This window comes from Schistocerca piceifrons, chromosome 4 (genome assembly GCF_021461385.2).
Source record: "Schistocerca piceifrons isolate TAMUIC-IGC-003096 chromosome 4, iqSchPice1.1, whole genome shotgun sequence".
In the NCBI taxonomy this organism is placed as follows: Eukaryota; Metazoa; Arthropoda; class Insecta; order Orthoptera; family Acrididae; genus Schistocerca; species Schistocerca piceifrons.
In genome coordinates, this window is record NC_060141.1 from 248,664,400 (window position 1) to 248,682,424 (window position 18,025).

Below are 18,025 nucleotides of genomic sequence, written 5' to 3' on the forward strand. Positions count from 1 at the left end.
TTACAGGTGGTTTGCTTATGTCCAGTTTTGTAGGTGGGTGTTACTACAGCACATCTAAGTGTGTCTGGAGTTATACTCTGGGTCATTGATTGATAACAAAGATACAAAGGGTAATCCTATCAAGACAGCACAAGGTTGTAATATTCTGATAGAAACAGTGTCATAGCCAGCAGAATTACTACTTTATAGTCAAGTTATGAATTCTTGGATCTCCTGAAGGGGTTGTATTTTTGAAACGAATATCATTTGGTGATCCAATAAGTGTCTGCATAAGTAAATCTAACACATTTGTATGTGGTTGCATTTTACTGTGTGCAGTGTTTGCACCACTGTGAGGAAGCAATCATTGAATTTGGGGCCAGTGATTTAAAAGTGGCACCTTTTACGCCAGAGCTGTTTTCTGGGTGGCTCAATTTCATTTCGGTTTCTACTTTTATTTATTTCTTGTTTAATGACATTGGAAATAGTTTTACTTTATTCTTGGAGTGTTTCATTTTCTGGGCATAGTACACAAATTTTGCTTTTTAATGACAAAGTGGAGGGTTCTACAACACTGGTAGTAATGGAATTTCAGGCCTTCAGTAGTGTTGTGCATAATTCTCTGAATTGTGCAGAGCTCCCTCTCCTTGGCACCAGATACATTAATGCCCAGAGTTATCCACCTCTGAACCTTGCTTCTGTTCAGTTTTATACTTATTTGTTTTAGGTGCAAACATGAATCAAAGTGCTATAGGAATATGTTTAAAAAAAAAGAGTTAAATTTTTCATTGGCATTGTCTGCTTTATAAATTTGTTCCCAGTGTTCCTCCTGTACTTTCTCTACAAACACTGTGACTGAGTCATTGTTTATGATTCTGTGATATGATACTTGTCTTCTGTTATCTGCACGTAATGGCCAGTAAATTTTATTGTTAATATTTGACCACCATAATCAGATAACCCATTGAACATTGTGTTTACAACTAAATCACTACAGTTTATTGGGTCTAAATAGAAACGGTCAATATTTAAACAAATTTCAACAGTTGAACACCACACCATTTTCAAGGCACAGATGCATGAGAGAGTGCTGTGCAAAGAAACTTAAACTCTATATACGTGGGGCTAGGCCAACCAAGAACCATAAAACAGCACATGAAAAAAGACAACACACACACACACACACACACACACACACACACACACACACACACACACAACTATTGCTGTAAGGCAACCAAAGATGACCATTGTGAGAAGTTATTGATATTAATTGCCAACAGCTGACCTAGTAGCATGAACCCAGCCCCTTTGTTGTTTGATTTTGAGAGAGGAGGATTTCAAGCAGAACTCAAGCAAAAATCTCTGTCTCTGTTTATAGTGTCATTTGATAATTTTATCTCAATTGTTTCCATAATATTGGAGTCAATACTACTTGCTGCTTTATCAATAACTTCTCATTACTAATCTTTGCTTGTATGGTGGCAGTAGTTGTTCTTTTGGTTAATATAGCCCCACCCCATCCAATAAGAGTCTAAATTTCCTTGTTTAGCCGTCTCGTTCAAAAATGGTTCAATTGGCTCTGAGCACTATGGGATTTAACATCTGTGGTCATCAGTCCCCTAGAACTTAGAACTACTTAAACCTAACTAACCTAAGGACATCACACACATCCATGCCCGAGGCAGGATTCGAACCTGCGACCGTAGCGGTCATGCGGTTCCAAACTGAAGCACCTAGAACTGCACGGCCACACCGACCACCCCAGCAGTCTCTTATTGCATTTGTGCCTTGAAAATGGCAGGGTGTTTCCTTGTCGAAATAGCAGCAGTTGTCGATGAACTCATCTGACTGTTTTTTTCCGTAGGCTATTTCACTGATCTATTCAGTAGGTTCTTTAATTAGACACCTTGATACTTACAGTATATAAGGCACAATCTATGTGCTACAGTTCCAACATTCTTCAAGTTTTTTATGTTTTCCCAGTTGGTATCTTGTTTATCAAACATATTTCTGACTGTATTGTCTTCCAAAATATGTAGGTTTCAGCTTTGTGGTTGAAATTCTGACAGGGATCCAGGGTATATACTACAGATCCTTGAACTGAGTCATTTGTAGCAAACTTTCTTCTTCTCACAGTGTACAGTGCCAGTGTTAAGTAATATTATTGATATTGTAGAACTCAAGACACTAAACTAATGTACAATGTGATACACATGTTTATTTCATATTTGTAACTTAGCTCTTAAGTCTTTGCATTGCCTTTTGATTCTGTATAGGTAATTTTCACTTTTGAGTATTTTTCAGAGAATTTTTCTTCATCTAAACAGCAATGCTTTCATTTCTGACACACCACTTGTTGAGTACAAAAACCAGTTTGTTCTTTTGATGCTCAGAAGTTCTTATGGGACCATATTAATAATATTACCATATTGATTTGACGTGAGATGATACATGAATAATTGTTCTGAACATTTTATATGCTGGAAGAAACTATTGCACTATATCCTTCAATCCTTGTAGGGGATTTTCCTGTGAAAAGTGATTCAAAACTGGAAATCAGCAACTCTAGGTGCCCTCTGTCAATGCTACCTGACATCAAATAAACTTTTCAGATGATAATATGTGCCTGTACCCACTACGCTACAGTTCTCGTCTTTTAGTTGTGCCACAAAAAAACTCTTTTCTCTCTTATTTCATTTAATACATCTTCATTGATTGTCCAATGTAGTCATCTAACCTTCAATGTTCACCTTAAAACACTTAAATTTATATTTGATGTTAACATGTTCCTCTTTTTCAGGAAAATTTTCCCACTATTGCCAGTCTACATTTTATATCCTCTTTACTACTAACATAATCAGTTATTTTACTGCTCAAATTGCAAAACTCATCTACTATTTTCAGTGTCCAATTCCCTCAGCTTCACCTAGCTTAATACGAGGACTTCCTATTACCCTTATTTTAACAACATAAAGAGATAGGTTACAACCCTGTCTCATTCCCTTCTCAATTAGTGCCACCCTTTCATGTCCTTTGACTCTTACAATGGCAGTCTGGTTTCTATGCACATTGTAGATAATATTTCATTCATTGTATTTTATCACTTGTTGGTCTGTATCTCATATCTTGTCTTTTCTAGAGCACGTAATGTTATTGAGATGGTATCAGTAGAGTCAGTAGAATCCAAAGTATTATTGAATCTACCGATACCATCTCCATGGTGTTACAATATGAAGTGACGTTGGAACCAACAGAATTATTTGTGCATATATGTTTGTGATGTGGATAATAATGTTTTGAAAGTTTTGTATTTTTTATTTCATATTTCTTCTGCATATATCACTTCAGCTGGAGTTATGTTTGTTAAAATTTTTAGGATCTTCTGTTGCTAAATACCATTGCTGTTCCTCATCTCACTATTTAGAAAATTACTATTATTTCCTTTAATTACTATTATTTCCTTTTATGTCCAATTTTTATCCAGTAGTTTGCTGAAGCAGTCAAGAATCTCACAATATCAGTGTCATCAGAGTTGACAGATTACGAAGTTTGGTTGACCACTGTCACATTAACAATGCTTCACTTGACAGTCTGTTTACTGAACTGGTAGGATGTTACCATAATTTGATAAAAAAAAACCAATAATTTCTATTATAGTGAAATTATTTAATTAACAACAACTTGTGATGAACATCTGCTATTAATACTCCCTTCTTCTCTTTTGATGTGCAGATTTATAGATGCAAGTATAGGTATTAATGCTGTTGTTTTGCAAATTTTTGTCTTCACCTTCTTAATAGCATAGCATGTACACTACCTGTCTGCTAGACGTCAGCATGCATCCTAAAAATGGTCATCATTTTTTGAGTACTGTTATTGACAGAGCCGAATGTAAATTTCTTTTCATTTATTGAAGTGATGTTTTTGCACAATACATTGACTATGTATTATTACTTGCAGAATGTTTGCGCATTTTTCAGAATTTGTTTTTCATCGGTGGCAAGTAATCTGTGACAAATGGACACACAAACTGATTTTAGTATATAATACATGAGTTAAATCCAGTATTCCTGCAAGTAATGTAATGTACTTCTTCCACATTGCTATCAATAGTTCTGCCACCTTAGCTGTAAATGTATCTCTGATGACATCAGAACAGCTGCTTGTAGTTGTCAGATTGCAGTACTCATAGTTACAGTTACTACTATGTGACACTTGATGGCATAGCATTATGATCTGGATTCTGTCTACATGTATTTATGAATGATGTGTGACCATATATGTGGAAGATAAATCCGCTAATTATACAATGTAAGACATGATGCAAGCAAGTTGATGTCACGCATGTAAGAAGAGCTATCACTGTAATTTGGTTATGTTAATACAATCTTGTAATTTTTTGTATCTACATGTATATCTACATACATACTCTGCAATCCATCATACGATGTGTGGTGGAGGGTACCTCGTACCACAACTAGCATCTTCTCTCCCTGTTCCTCTCTAAAACAGAACGAGGGAAAAATGATTGCCTATATGCCTCTGTACGAGCCCTAATCTCTCTTATCTTATCTTTGTGGTCTTTCCACAAAATATAAGTTGGCAGCAGTAAAATTGTACTGCAGTCAGCCTAAAATGCCAGTTCTCTAAATTTTCTCAGTAGCGATTCATGAAAAGAATGCCTCCTTTCCTCCAGAGACTCCCACCTGAGTTCCTGAAGCATTTCTGTAACACTCGCATGATGATCAAACCTACCAGTAACAAATCTAGCAGCCCGCCTCTGAATTGCGTCTATGTCCTCCCTCAATCCGACCTGATAGGGATCCCAAACACTTGAGCAGTACTCAAGAATAGGTCGTATTAGTGTTTTATATGTGGTCTCCTTTATAGATGAACCACATCTTCCCAAAATTCTGCCAATGAACCGCAGGCGACTATCCGCCTTCCCCACAACTGCCATTATATGCTTGTTGCACTTCATATCCCTCTGCAATGTTACGCCCAAATACTTAATCGATGTGACTGTGTCAAGCGCTACACTACTAATGGAGTATTGAAACATTATGGGATTCCTTTTCCTATTCATCTGTATTAATTTACATTTATCTATATTTAGAGTTAGCTGCCGTTCTTTACACCAATCACAAATCCTGTCCAAGTCATCTTGTATCCTCCTACAGTCACTCAACAACGACATCTTCTATCCTAAAGATCATTTATGTAGATAGAAAACAACAGCGGACCTACCACACTTCCCTGGGGCACTCCAGATGATACCCTCACCTCTGATGAACACTCACCTTCGAGGACAACGTACTGGGTTCTATTACTTAAGAAGTCTTCGAGCCACTCACATATTTGGGAACCAATCCCATATGCTCATACCTTAGTTAGGAGTCTGTAGTGGGACACCGAGTCAAATGCTTTCCGGAAGTCAAGGAGTATGGCATCCGTCTGATACCCTTCATCCATGGGTTTGCAAGATATGTGAAAACAGGGCGAGATGCGTTTTGCAGGAGCAATGCTTTCTAAAGCCCTGCTGATGCATGGACAGCAACTTCTCTGTCTCAAGGAAATTCATTATATTCGAACTGAGAAAATGTTCGAGAATCCTGCAACAAACCGATAGCGATATGATGTATGCAGACAATGTTAGTCTTTTCCACAATGGTGTATTTCAATTTTAGGTACCTGAAAATTATACAAAGTCAAAATTAGCTAATCACACAATTACATAAAGAGCATTAATATACAACGGACCATGTTTTATTTGTAAAATATTTCGAGGCTGCGAACCTATACATTAATAAAATTTTAGTGGTGCAATTGTTGCAATTGTTTTCTTTTGTCTAGAAAGATGAATAAAGTCTTCAAAATGCCTCTTGATACTTCCTGGATAGAAAGTAGCCCTTGTGTTGCAATATTATGATTCTCCTTAATTTTGTCAAGCTCTCTGTACCTTATGAAATTTTTGAATCCCAAACCACTATTAACTGCATAGGGATATGTTGAATCAAAAATCATTCATCTCTTTAGGCAAAAATTATTCTGAGCTAGTTCTAGTGAACTTTCAGTTAATTTAGATGACTCTGGATGTCCAACAGCATTCCACAAAGCAATACATTTTTCTGTAGTTTTGCAATTCACTTTGTCTAATGCCATTTTAGGAGATTGTAAATTTAAAGTCTATTGATGCTAGGGAGTCCTTATATTGTTCACTCATTTTCTAGTGCTGTAAACATGAGAGTTATATGTAATTATATGAATGAGACACCCATATTCAATAAGGTTAGTAATTTAGTTATAATTGAAGAAGGTACTGAAGATAAGAGACTTTGGTGGTTACATTGTCATCTTTGACTAGTTACACAGAGTGCTTCCATTAGCAAAGAGAGGAAATACTGGCAATCACAGAGTCAGTTGAATTGGGTCATGTCAGTAGTGTAACTGCAAAACCATTCACCTACAGAGTATTTTTATGCTATGTTTGTTACACTACAAAGCAAGTAACAAGATGCCCAACCCAAAGATTGATTTGAACACTGCAGTGTTTCAGAAGTCATGGTCATACTGGAGTGGCATGCCCTTGCCTTTCCCTCACCGGGTACAGGTGGGCCCATAGTTCAACATGTAGCCTACTCCAAAATACATTGCTACTTGACTTAGCATTTAAATTATTGTTGTAGGTGGGGGGAGGGAACCCAAGTGATGAAAATAATGACCAACAGCGGATCAAACCCCAGGCTTTTAGTGTAATGATCTGGAGTTTCCTCACTGAGCCAGCAATGCACACCACTATATACAGCTGTATTAAATTATTTATCAAACAAAAACTGACCTGACCCTCAGCAGCAAAAAAATCAACTGACAAGTAATTGTTTGTATTTGCATAGATGAATAATCACTTTAAATGTTAATATTTTATTAGTGAATAAAATTTTTTGCGATATATTCGAATAATTATCTAAATAGAAATTTATCTGCTAGAAATAAACAGTAAACTGAAAAAGGATCTCGTATCCTCATAACATATGCCATTGACAGTTTTCAAAATAGTTTTATATTTCCTCCTAGAATACTGAACACACAAGGTTATAGTTTTGAAAGTGTGACATATTTTTTGTTTCCCAGGCTGAAGTTGTGCCATCTCCTAGACCACCACCAGAGGTAAAAAAGTCAGAAGTTGACCTACAGTGGGAGGAATTAGTGAATAAGGTCAAGCGGCCATTGGCTCTAGCTGACTTGGACTTTACTGACTTGGTCAGTGATGATGACACTGACCTCCTTTCTCCGTCACCTATCTGCAATGGTGGTCCGCCTCCTCCACCTCCAGCACCAAGAGGTGTTGCTCCACCACCACCACCAGCCCTAAGAGGAGTTGGTCCACCACCACCACCGCCAGCTGCCATTCCACCAGCTATGCGGAATGGTCTTTCGCCACGGACAACTGCGCTTTCAAACTCACCCACATCTCCACCAATTAGAAAGACTAAAAAGACAGTCAAATTATTCTGGAAGGAAGTTCGTGATGATCCTGTTGTTGCAGCCAAGTTGCACGGTGTAGGAGGCACTATATGGGATGAGCTTCCCTCTGTTGCAGTTGATACGCAGAAGCTGGAGCACCTGTTTGAGTCACGTGCCAAGGACCTCATTGCCAAGGTAGAAGGAGACTCGAAGTTATTTCTGTGGGATATTTCTCTCTCTCTCTCTCTCTCTCTCTCTCTCTCTCTCTCTCTCTCTCTCTCTCTGTGTGTGTGTGTGTGTGTGTGTGTGTGTGTGTGTGTTCCCATTTTATTGCATAATATTATCTTATTCATAACATTCTGCTGCATGTGTTTTTAAGTAACTTCTTTGTGGAAAAAATGCTTATATGTTCCTTAGTTTGTGTTACCACTTGCAATTAAAAAATCATTTTGCACTACTACACCTCAAAGCATGGACAGGAATTTTTATAGCATGTAGTGCACTATTATTACATTGTGCTTCCCTGACGGTTTTCATGTTTAACTACGTGATCTGTAACAAGCTTTCTGTAAGCATGAGATTTACACATGGTATAGGTTCTGTCTCCAATCACCATGTTGGTAATAATTACTTAGGTAAAACCTAAATGAAATCACAATTACAAACTAAAATAAAACTACATGCACACTCACTGACACACACACACACACACACACACACACACACACACACACACACACACACACACACACACACACACACCTGAGCTTGTTGATACCCACTGTGTAGATAGTTCCACTGTTGTCCTCCATTTTTTTAATTTTTCTCCTTATCATGTATTTATATAAATTTTTAAATTTTGAAAGCTTACTGCTTAGTAGTTTTTGCCCATATGTACCTTTCCTACATGCATGTCACAGAAAAAGTATTCTTTTTAACTTTGAACAAAGGTTTCTGTAGTGTAGTAGATTGTTTTGAAATTTGTTTTTTGTGAACTTGCACATTCATAAAAAATAAAGTACAAAAATTCATTTTTTACAATTGTTTTTTATTTCAATATTTCCAGGAAATATTTTTATCAATAGCACTTTAGATAATATTGTTTTTGTAATGTATCTTTGCCACAAACCCAAATCTCTGTAAATAATTGACTGTTTTTTATGAACTACTCGGTAAACACATATGGAATAAGTACCACATTGGTGAAGGAGGCTTGTAACATTGGTGTTTCTTGGGGTAAATATCTCTCGTGTTGACAGAACATAGAATTATTGTCTGCCATCTCAAATTTTTAAAATGAAGTGTAATAGTCAATGGAAGAAGAGTAAATACATATAACAAATTAAAACCATGATAAGACTAACAAGTAAAAGTTAAAGAAATGTTCATTTCTTGGAGAGTTTCTTTTTCTGTAAGTGCCGATTAAAAATAGAAGGTGAAATGGTATGGGTGCAAAATGTACAATTTTATAATATTTTTAATGATGAGTTAATGAAAATGGACAAATAGAAGTTGATCCAAAAAACAAGTAGTCAAGTGAAGAAACATGGGTAAATAGAAAGAGGAAGAAAGTTGCAAGACTGATCCGGTAAGACAGGGAAACATTTGAACCTAGAAAATGATTCAAGTAATTCACCCTAATAAATAGTCAAAAAATACAATGAGATAAAAACTTCACTGGTAAATATTAGGACTTCTTTCTTTCCCACCATATGTTAACTGTAAATCTATTTATATGTTCTGCAGGAAGTGTTCTTCCTCATGTCTGTTCACTGCTGTGTACAGACCCAGTCATGGAAAAACTGTTTAGTATTTTCTGAAAAGAAAGCATCAGCTATTTCTTTGAACAACATGAGGACTCTCTGGAGCTACAAACATCAACAAAAAAATACAGGAAAGCCATAAAACACTTCCATCAGCTGCATATTCTAATAACCCTCCCTTGGCCACTAGAAAAATTATTAAGTATTCCTGATAAGAGCAAAAAGAACAAACAGGCTGGCAGCCTTGAATCTTTTCACTGCAAAATTGATTGTAAATACTGTTCCATACTCTTGCCAAGTCCTCATTCCTTCCTTGTATTAAATGATTTAAATAAATCTGTCCTTTGGTGTTATGTTTGAATACGAAAATTGAAACTGACTTTTTCATAAAAAATAAAATATTTAGTGCTGTGGATCTTAATTACTGTCTTCTTGGCTGAAAAAGAGTAAATTGTTAATTTTGCAGTAATGCATGGTGTCTCCAGAGTGCAATCAAGCACACCAAAGGTTTAAGTTCTTAGCAGCCAGCATAAGAAACAGTTTTTCAAGATCTGCGTCATAATGTAACTCTGAAAAATTCTTGATGCTGTTATTGAAGAGCAAGTCAGATGGGTATGATTCTGAACAGTTATGATAGCCTGTGTAAGTAGGGCAAGTTCCACAAATTTTCACTTTTCACAAAACAAAATCTGTTCATTCCAAAAGACTGTGTTGTTAAACAGGGATCACACAGTACTGCCTAGCATTTAAAGTCCTAAGTCTCCTGCTTGCTTGCACTTAGTATCGTAATTACTAGGAGAGGAAAGATGAGCATAATATTCACTTCATACATGAGAAAAACTTTACCTTTTAAGATAACAATTATTATCTCATATTCTCAGTGCTCAAGTATTACAGTATATATTCAACTTCTTAAAAGAGTGTATATTAACAAAAATTAATATTTTCTGATATCTCGTAGCAATGGCGGCTGTTTTTTTAACAATAGAAGTGCCCCTCCTTTGAAAATATGTCCTTCCTTAGTCAAGTCTACTATCTGGGGAGTGGGGAATTAATAAAGTCACAGAATACAGAAGTGTCTTAGAAATCATGGAATGCTAGCAAGCTAAAGATGTTATTTACAATGCTTCGCTCTCCCAGGTGAAAGCGATAATCAGGTTACTTATAACTGAGAGCTTTTCCATTGCTTCTCTTTCACAGTGTTCCACAAAACATTTAAAATATAGTCTTGCTCTACCAAATAGACTCTTTTACAGTATTTTACTGGTAAATAAACAGAATATTATTATTGGAAAACATCTTTCAAGCCGTCGCAGCCCTCAGTATTTAGATTTATATCGCAGTTTGCATTACACATTATGAAGTGTAGTTATGTAGTTGTGTATCAGCTGTTGATAATTTGTTTACAGCTACTTAAGTGAAGTAATTAGAATTGAACGTTTATGTAGCAGAATTTGCTAACACTCTAGTGGCTCATATCTCCGCTACATTTAATTCTTACAGAATTTGAAGTGTCAAGATTCAGTTCTGATTTTTAATTTCAGATGCATAATCTATTATGTAGAACAGGAAATTTCTGTTATGAAATTCTTTTTAATTACGTGTGATATGTAGTACTCTTTAAAATATCGTGCTTTCTCATATATATCTCAGAAGTGAAAGCCTGTTGTATCAAACATGCTGGTGCCTTTGAAAAATTGTTTTTCATATTAATTTTTAAGGCTCTAATTATAATGTATCATATCATATTAACAAATCAATTAATCACATGTTACTTGTAGAAATAATTATTTTAAATCCACACATGAAACCAGATAATTCGATGTCTTATCAGTATTCCTTGAAAATGCAAACAAGGACAGGTTTTTACTAATGTTGCGTGAACTCTAGTGAAGTGCACCATTTTAAAGTAGGTTAGAGAAAGTTAATTTAATAAATTAATCACATCTGCAATGTGAATCAAGTTTAGATCGCATTTGTCGTAGGTTGTGACAATAGGTGCTATATTTCAGCAATCAGAAAACCTGAAGCCGTAAAACTAGAACCAGACAGGTTGCATACTTTGCATACATCAGTAATGATTTTGTCTCCATTTGACCACCAATGAGCCGTTATTACCATTTGTGGTACTTATTCAGTTTAGAGTTAATGACCCTTAAGAGAAAAAATTAATACTAATTCAGATTCACAGCTTGGTATCATAATTTATGTCTGAAGTAAGTAAAATAAGTCATTGTTTGTAGATGCATGACAACAGGAAATTTTTGATATTACAGAAATGAGTCACTTAATGGAAATAGTGCCACAATTTCTGTGCTGTGGGCTGTTTGACATGTCATATTGTGATGACGTACAACAGACAGTTGTCAAAAAAAACTAGAACTTATGTGTAGTTAATCAAAGACCAGAAAGAATTATAAATGATCATTATTAATACATATTATATTTTGAAACAAATTTATTATTTCTGTTTCTTCTGTGTACTAGTGTAGGTAGAAATTTTCTTTTGTCATAAGGGTGAAGACAGCCTTGTATCATTCAATCATTCCTATTCCAAATGCTTTTATCTTCTAAGACATCTTGGTACTTACTCAGAGGAAAGGGTTTTGGAGGATTCAGTATCACTAAAATATATTGTGATGAAGCATGACACTGACAAGTTGTTGTGGATATCAGGGTGGAGTCTGCATGTCCCTGTTCATTGTGAGATGGCCTTTGATTTGGTTGTGTGACTCCGTGTCATACGAAGTACATAACTGTTGTGGACAGGATTCATTTGTGTAGTAAATATAACCATATCCTGGAACCTTCTTGATAGAAATTCAGCCTTCGTTCTTCTTAGTTTAATTTCAAACTCAAGTTAGCTTTAAACTCTAGTCCTTCTGTTAGAATGGAAATAAAATATGCTTTACCAAAAATAATAACCTGTTTTCTGATTTCAAGAAAAAAAAGTTTGTTCACTGCTACAAGAGAGTAAGAGAGACGGTAATTTAAGACTGTGTCACCATTAAGTTAATACTGCAGACAAAATAGATTAGCCATGACCTAGGGGATTGTTTTCAGAATGGATTTTCACTCTGCAGCAGAATGATATGATTTGGAACTTCACGACAGATTAAAAGATATCTGGGTTTAAGGTATCTGGGTTTGAGTCCCAGTCTGGCACACAGTTGTAATCTGCCAGAAGATTTCGGATCAATGCAAAAATTCATTCTGCAAATAATTAAGGTTGGGTAAGCTGGTACCTAATGACCAAGAAACAGTGTAATAGTATAAATGAAAACCTTTCATCATAGATGGATATTACATTGTTGTTCAAACTTAAAGCAACAAATGTAAATTATTCGAGGTTGCACTTACTTTGCAACAATACAGTATAATAATAATGTCGTGTGGCGAGGACCTCCCGTCAGGTAGACCGTTCGCCTGGTGCAAGTCTTTTGATTTGACACCACTTCGGCGACTTGTGTGTTGATGGGGATGAAATGATGATGATTAGGACAACACACAGTACCCAGTCCCTGAGTGGAGAAAATCTCCGACCCAGCCGGGAATCGAACCTGGGCCCTTAGGATTGACAGTCTGTCGCGCTGACCCCCCCCCCCCCCCCCCCCGTTTTTTTTTTTTTTTTTTTTTTTTTTTTTTTTTTTTTTTTTTTTTTTTTTTTTTTTTTGACCGCTCAGCTACTGCGGGTGGACAACAATACAGTATAAACAGAGGTGATAGTAAAGTAGAAACAATGTAAATAATACATAACACAAACAAGCTGCAACATGCATAAAGGTAGAGAAAAATGTTATTCCTTTTTTTCCAACTTAAAAGATTTGCACATACATTCTGACAACTAATCAATGTGCTGAGTATGGAGTGTGACCTTGTATGGCAGCAACACTGGTCTGACGATGGGGCATGCTGTGAATTATGTCATCAATCTCATGTTGAGGCAGTAAAGCCCATTCCTCCAGCAGAGCTGCCCGCAAGTGTTGGAGAGTGATTGGTGGTTACAACCTGTGTCCCTAGTGCATCCCAGATGTGCTCTATAGGATTCAAATCAGAAGAGCAAGCAGCCCACACCATCCATGCAGTATCTTCTGTCTCCAAGAAAACGTCAATCTCATGTGCTCTAGGAGTTCGATCATTATTGTCCATCAGTACAAATTCTGTGTCCACAGCATCTCACAACAGCCACACAGGAGGTCACAAGTTATCATCATGATACCTGGCAGCAGTTAAACCATGCCAATTCATCCATACAGTTTCAAAAAGAGGTGATCAGTTGGTCAGCATAATCCGTGCCTAGACCATCAGGGATCCTCCTTGACACAGGTTTCTTTCCACAATATTTGGATTTTGAATTTGTGTTCCACATTCCCTCCAGATGAGGATCCATTGAGAATCACTTTCCAGATGAAATCAGTATTAAGGGGGTACTGTCTTGTATTTACAGCCAAATAGCGGTCCTCTCTTTCTGATGCCACACATGGTCAAGCCCACCCTGGTCTTTGGAATACATTTCGGTCTCTATAAATTGTCACCACACCCTAAAGACAACAGAATGATTCACATTAAGCCAGCGAGCCACATCAGTTTGTATCTGACCTGCTTCCATTCTTCCTAGGCCCTCCACGGCAGAGAATCTGGCAGGTATCTTCTCTGTGCCATGCTGCATTGTCTTTGACTGTTTACACGGCGATTGTGGATATGGGACTACTTGTAAGCGTTACCCCATTTGATAGGTACCCTCCTGTCATTGTGGACGTGTTTGTACAATGCCAGAAATGCCATATTCTATGTGGAACATGATTGTATGAGCATGTGTTGAGAGTTCGTATGACATAGGATGGGGAAATAATAGTTTGTTGCTTTAATTTTGGACACCAGTGTATTTACAACTTTCTTCTAGTAAATGTGATATATCTATGTCTCTCTTGAGATGCTTGAAGTATAAAAGATATGGATGAAATTCAGCTGCAGAATTCTTGTATACAGTGCTGTGGCTTGGTGATGCTAAAATTCTCCTGTGTTGAAAGTTTGTTAATATCACAAAGAGACAGAAAAACTAACTAACCACTCCCAGTACTGTTGTTAGATATACTTAGAATAGAACTTAGCAATTCTAGCTATCAGAACAACAGGTTTCTTCTTCGGGGAGATAAGAGGATTTGGATGTGGAGGCTGTAAATGGGAGCAGGGTGGGGGACAGGTCATTCAAACGCTGAGCTAAGAAGGACCACCACATCTTATGATGAGGAATTAGGTGGATGAAAATGATGGAAAGCTTGTGAGAAACAGTAGGATGTCAAATGTATCACACTAGTAGGCTCCGTGCCAACTTTAATTCAGAGATAATAAAAAGAATAGAGTGAGAACCAAAGGTGGGGGTAAAAGAACCAGGGAAAATCAGTGAGCCAATACTAAATTGTAGAGACTACTCCATGAAGCCAAGCTATGACGCAATATGTCACAGCCTCCCTGATAGGTAAGTGCAAGCTGACAAATCATTCTGCTACACAGGATAAATGAAATCACTGTTCACTAATATTACATATTGCTGGCTAGATTCAGTTTGAGTTCACTACAAGAATTGCACAAGTAATACCAACAACCCGGAATACCCCTTGCCAATATGACATATCCACCAAACATCATGTTTTACTGTACGAAGTTGGTTTTGAGTTGTCTCTCCAGTTTAGTACGGAGCTCACTGAGGAAAATAAAGACTGATATGAGTATTGCAATTAAACACATAAAGGAAGAGGAAAAGGAAATAAGGATAAATGATAGGGACAATAAAGTTTAGGAGGGCAATGTAAGGCAACAGTGGGTGGTGTGGGGAGAATATGAGGGAGAGATGATTTCATTTCAGGGTTTGAAATTAGGAAGTCACAATCCTGCCTTGAGGCTTTCAGGGTCTAGGTGGTAATTGGTGACAAGGAAGGTACATTGAGTTTTTTAAAGTTAAATGTCTCTTGGTTGGAGGTGCAGAAGTGGAGACCACCAAGAGATATTGACTGTTGACAATATCAGTAGAATAGCTGACAGGGAGGAAAGCCTGATAGAAGTGATTAATATAGGTCTCAAGAGATACAGCATCAGAGCAGAATTGATTTTCATAAATACATAGACCATAGAGAAGGAAGCATTTGACATGGAAGGGGGGCAACTGTTGAAATGGAGATGTTGCTATTTATTGGTTGATGTTGTGTGAAGTACAATTTGAATGTGGTCCTCAAGGAAATGGAGATTAAAATCCACCAATTTAATTTGGTGAACAGAATTATTCTGTTGCAGAAAGCAGTTTAGTTCTGCTTCACAAAGATTTCAGAGCACAACACAAAAATATTTTTCATAAATTTGTAACAAGCCAGGGGCCCCAGCTCAGGAGATTTGAAGAATGCTTTTTCATTGTTGTTGTTGTGGTCTTCAGTCCAGAGACTGGTTTGATGCAGCTCTCCATGCTACTCTATCCTGTGCAAGCTTCTTCATCTCCCAGTACCTACTGCAACCTACATCCTTCTTAATCTGCTTAGTGTATTCATCTCTTGGTCTCCCTCTCCGATTTTTACCCTCCACACTAACCTTCAATACTAAATTGGTGATCCCTTGATGCCTCAGAACATGTCCTACCAACTGATCCCTCCTTCTAGTCAAGTTGTGCCACAAATTTCTCTTCTCCTCAATTCTATTCAATACCTCCTCATTAGTTATGTGATCTACCCATCTAATCTTCGGCATTCTTCTGTAGCACCACATTTGGAAAACTTCTATTCTCTTCTTGTCCAAACTATTTATCATCCATGTTTCACTTCCATACATGGCTACACTCCATACAAATACTTTCAGAAACGACTTCCTGGCGTTTAAACCCATACTCGATGTTAACAAATTTCTCATCAGAAACGCTTTCCTTGCCATTACCAGTCTACATTTTATATCCTCTCTACTTCGACCATTATCAGTTATTTTTCCCCCCAAATAGCAAAACTCATTTACTGCTTTAAGTGTGTCATTTCCTAATCTAATTCCCACAGCACCACCTGATTTAATTTGACTACATTTCAGTATCTTCATTGTGCTTTTGTTGATGTTCATCTTATATCCTCCTTTCAAGACACAGTCCATTCCGTTCAACTGCTCTTCCAGGTCCTTTTCTGTCTCTGACAGAATTACAATGTACCTAAAAGTTTTTATTTCTTCTCCATGGATTTTGATTCCTACTCTGAATTTTTCTTTTGTTTCCTTTACTGCTTGCTCAATATACAGATTGAATAACATCGGGGATAGGCTACAACCCTGTCTCACTCCTTCCCAACCCCTTCTTCCCTTTCATGCCCCTGGACTCTTCCATCTGGTTTCTGTACAAATTGTAAATAGCCTTTCGCTCCCTGTATTAGACCCCTGCCACCTTCAGAATTTGAAAGAGAATATTCCAGTCAACATTGTCCAAAGCTTTCTCAATGTCTACAAATGCTAGAAATGTGGGTTTGCCTTTCCTTAATCTGTTTTCTAAGATATGTCATAGGGTCAGTATTGCCTCACATGTTCCAACATTTCTTCGGAATCCAAACTGATCTTCCCCGAGGTCGGCTTTTACCAGTTTTTCCATTCGTGTGTAAAGAATTCATGTTAGTATTTTGCATCTGCGACTTATTAAACTGATAGTTTGGTAAGTTTCACATCTTTCAACACGTGCTTTCTTTGGGATTGGAATTATTATATTCTTCTTGAAGTCTGGGTGCATTTCGCCTGTCTCATACATCTTGCTTACAAGATGGTAGGGTTTTGTCAGGACTGGCTCTCCCGAGGCTGTCAGTAGTTCTAATGGAATGTTGTCAACTCCCAGGGCCTTGTTTTGACTTAGGTCTTTCAGTGCTCTGTCAAACACTTTACGCAGTATCATATCTCCCATTTCATCTTCATCTACATCCTGTTCCATTTCCGTAATATTGTCCTCATGTACATTGCTGTTGTATAGACCTTCTATATTCTCTTTCCACCTTTCTGCTTTTCCTTCTTTGCTTGGAACTGGGTTTCCATCTGAGCTCTTGATATTCATACAGGTGGTTCTCTTTTCTCCAAAGGTCTCTCTAATTTTGCTGTAGGCAGTATCTATCTTACTCCTAGTGCTATGTGCCTCTACATCCTTACATTTGTCCTTTAGCCATCCCTGCTTAGCCATTTTGCACTTCCTGTCAATCTCATTTTTGAAACGTTTGTATTCCTTTATGCCTGCTTCATTTACTGCATTTTTATATTTTCTCCTGTCATCAATTAAATTCAGTACATCCTCTGTTATCCAAGGATTTCTACTAGCCCTCGTCTTTTTCATCTCTCAAAGCTACCGATTCTTCTTCTACTGTATTTCTTTTCCCCATTCTTGTCAATTGTTCCCTAATGCTCTCCCTCAAACTCTCTACAACCTTTGGTTCTGTCAGTTTATCCAGGTCCCATCTCCTTAAATTTCCACCTTTTTGCAGTTTCTTCAGTTTTAATCTACAGTTAATAACCATTAGGTTGTGGTCAGAATCCACATCTGCCCCTGGAAATGTCTTACAATTTAAAACCTGGTCCCTAAATCTCTGTCTTACCATTATATAATCTATATGAAACCTTCCAGTATCTTCAGGCCTCTTCCATGTATACAACCTTCTTTCATGATTCTTGAACCAAGTGTTTGCTACGATTGAGTTATGCTCTGTGCAAAATCCTGCAAGGTAGCTTCCTCTTTCATTCCTTACACCCATTCCATATTCACCTACTACATTTCCTTCTCTTCCTTTTCTTACTGTCGAATTCCAGTCACACATGACTATTAA

The 18,025-nt window shown here is 37.1% G+C and overlaps 1 protein-coding gene across 5 annotated transcripts in view; it reads left to right on the forward strand.

Moving 5' to 3' along the window:
• Positions 1-18,025, forward strand: part of LOC124796334 (FH1/FH2 domain-containing protein 3) — a 646,429-nt gene that overhangs the window by 549,966 nt on the left and 78,438 nt on the right. For 4 of the 5 annotated variants that reach the window (XM_047260468.1, XM_047260469.1, XM_047260467.1 and 1 more), the window contains one exon: positions 7,114-7,642. In XM_047260468.1, coding sequence (XP_047116424.1) covers positions 7,114-7,642 — 529 coding nt within the window. The remainder of the gene's footprint in view (positions 1-7,113; positions 7,643-18,025) is intronic. The other variant, XM_047260466.1, reaches the window with a different exon arrangement.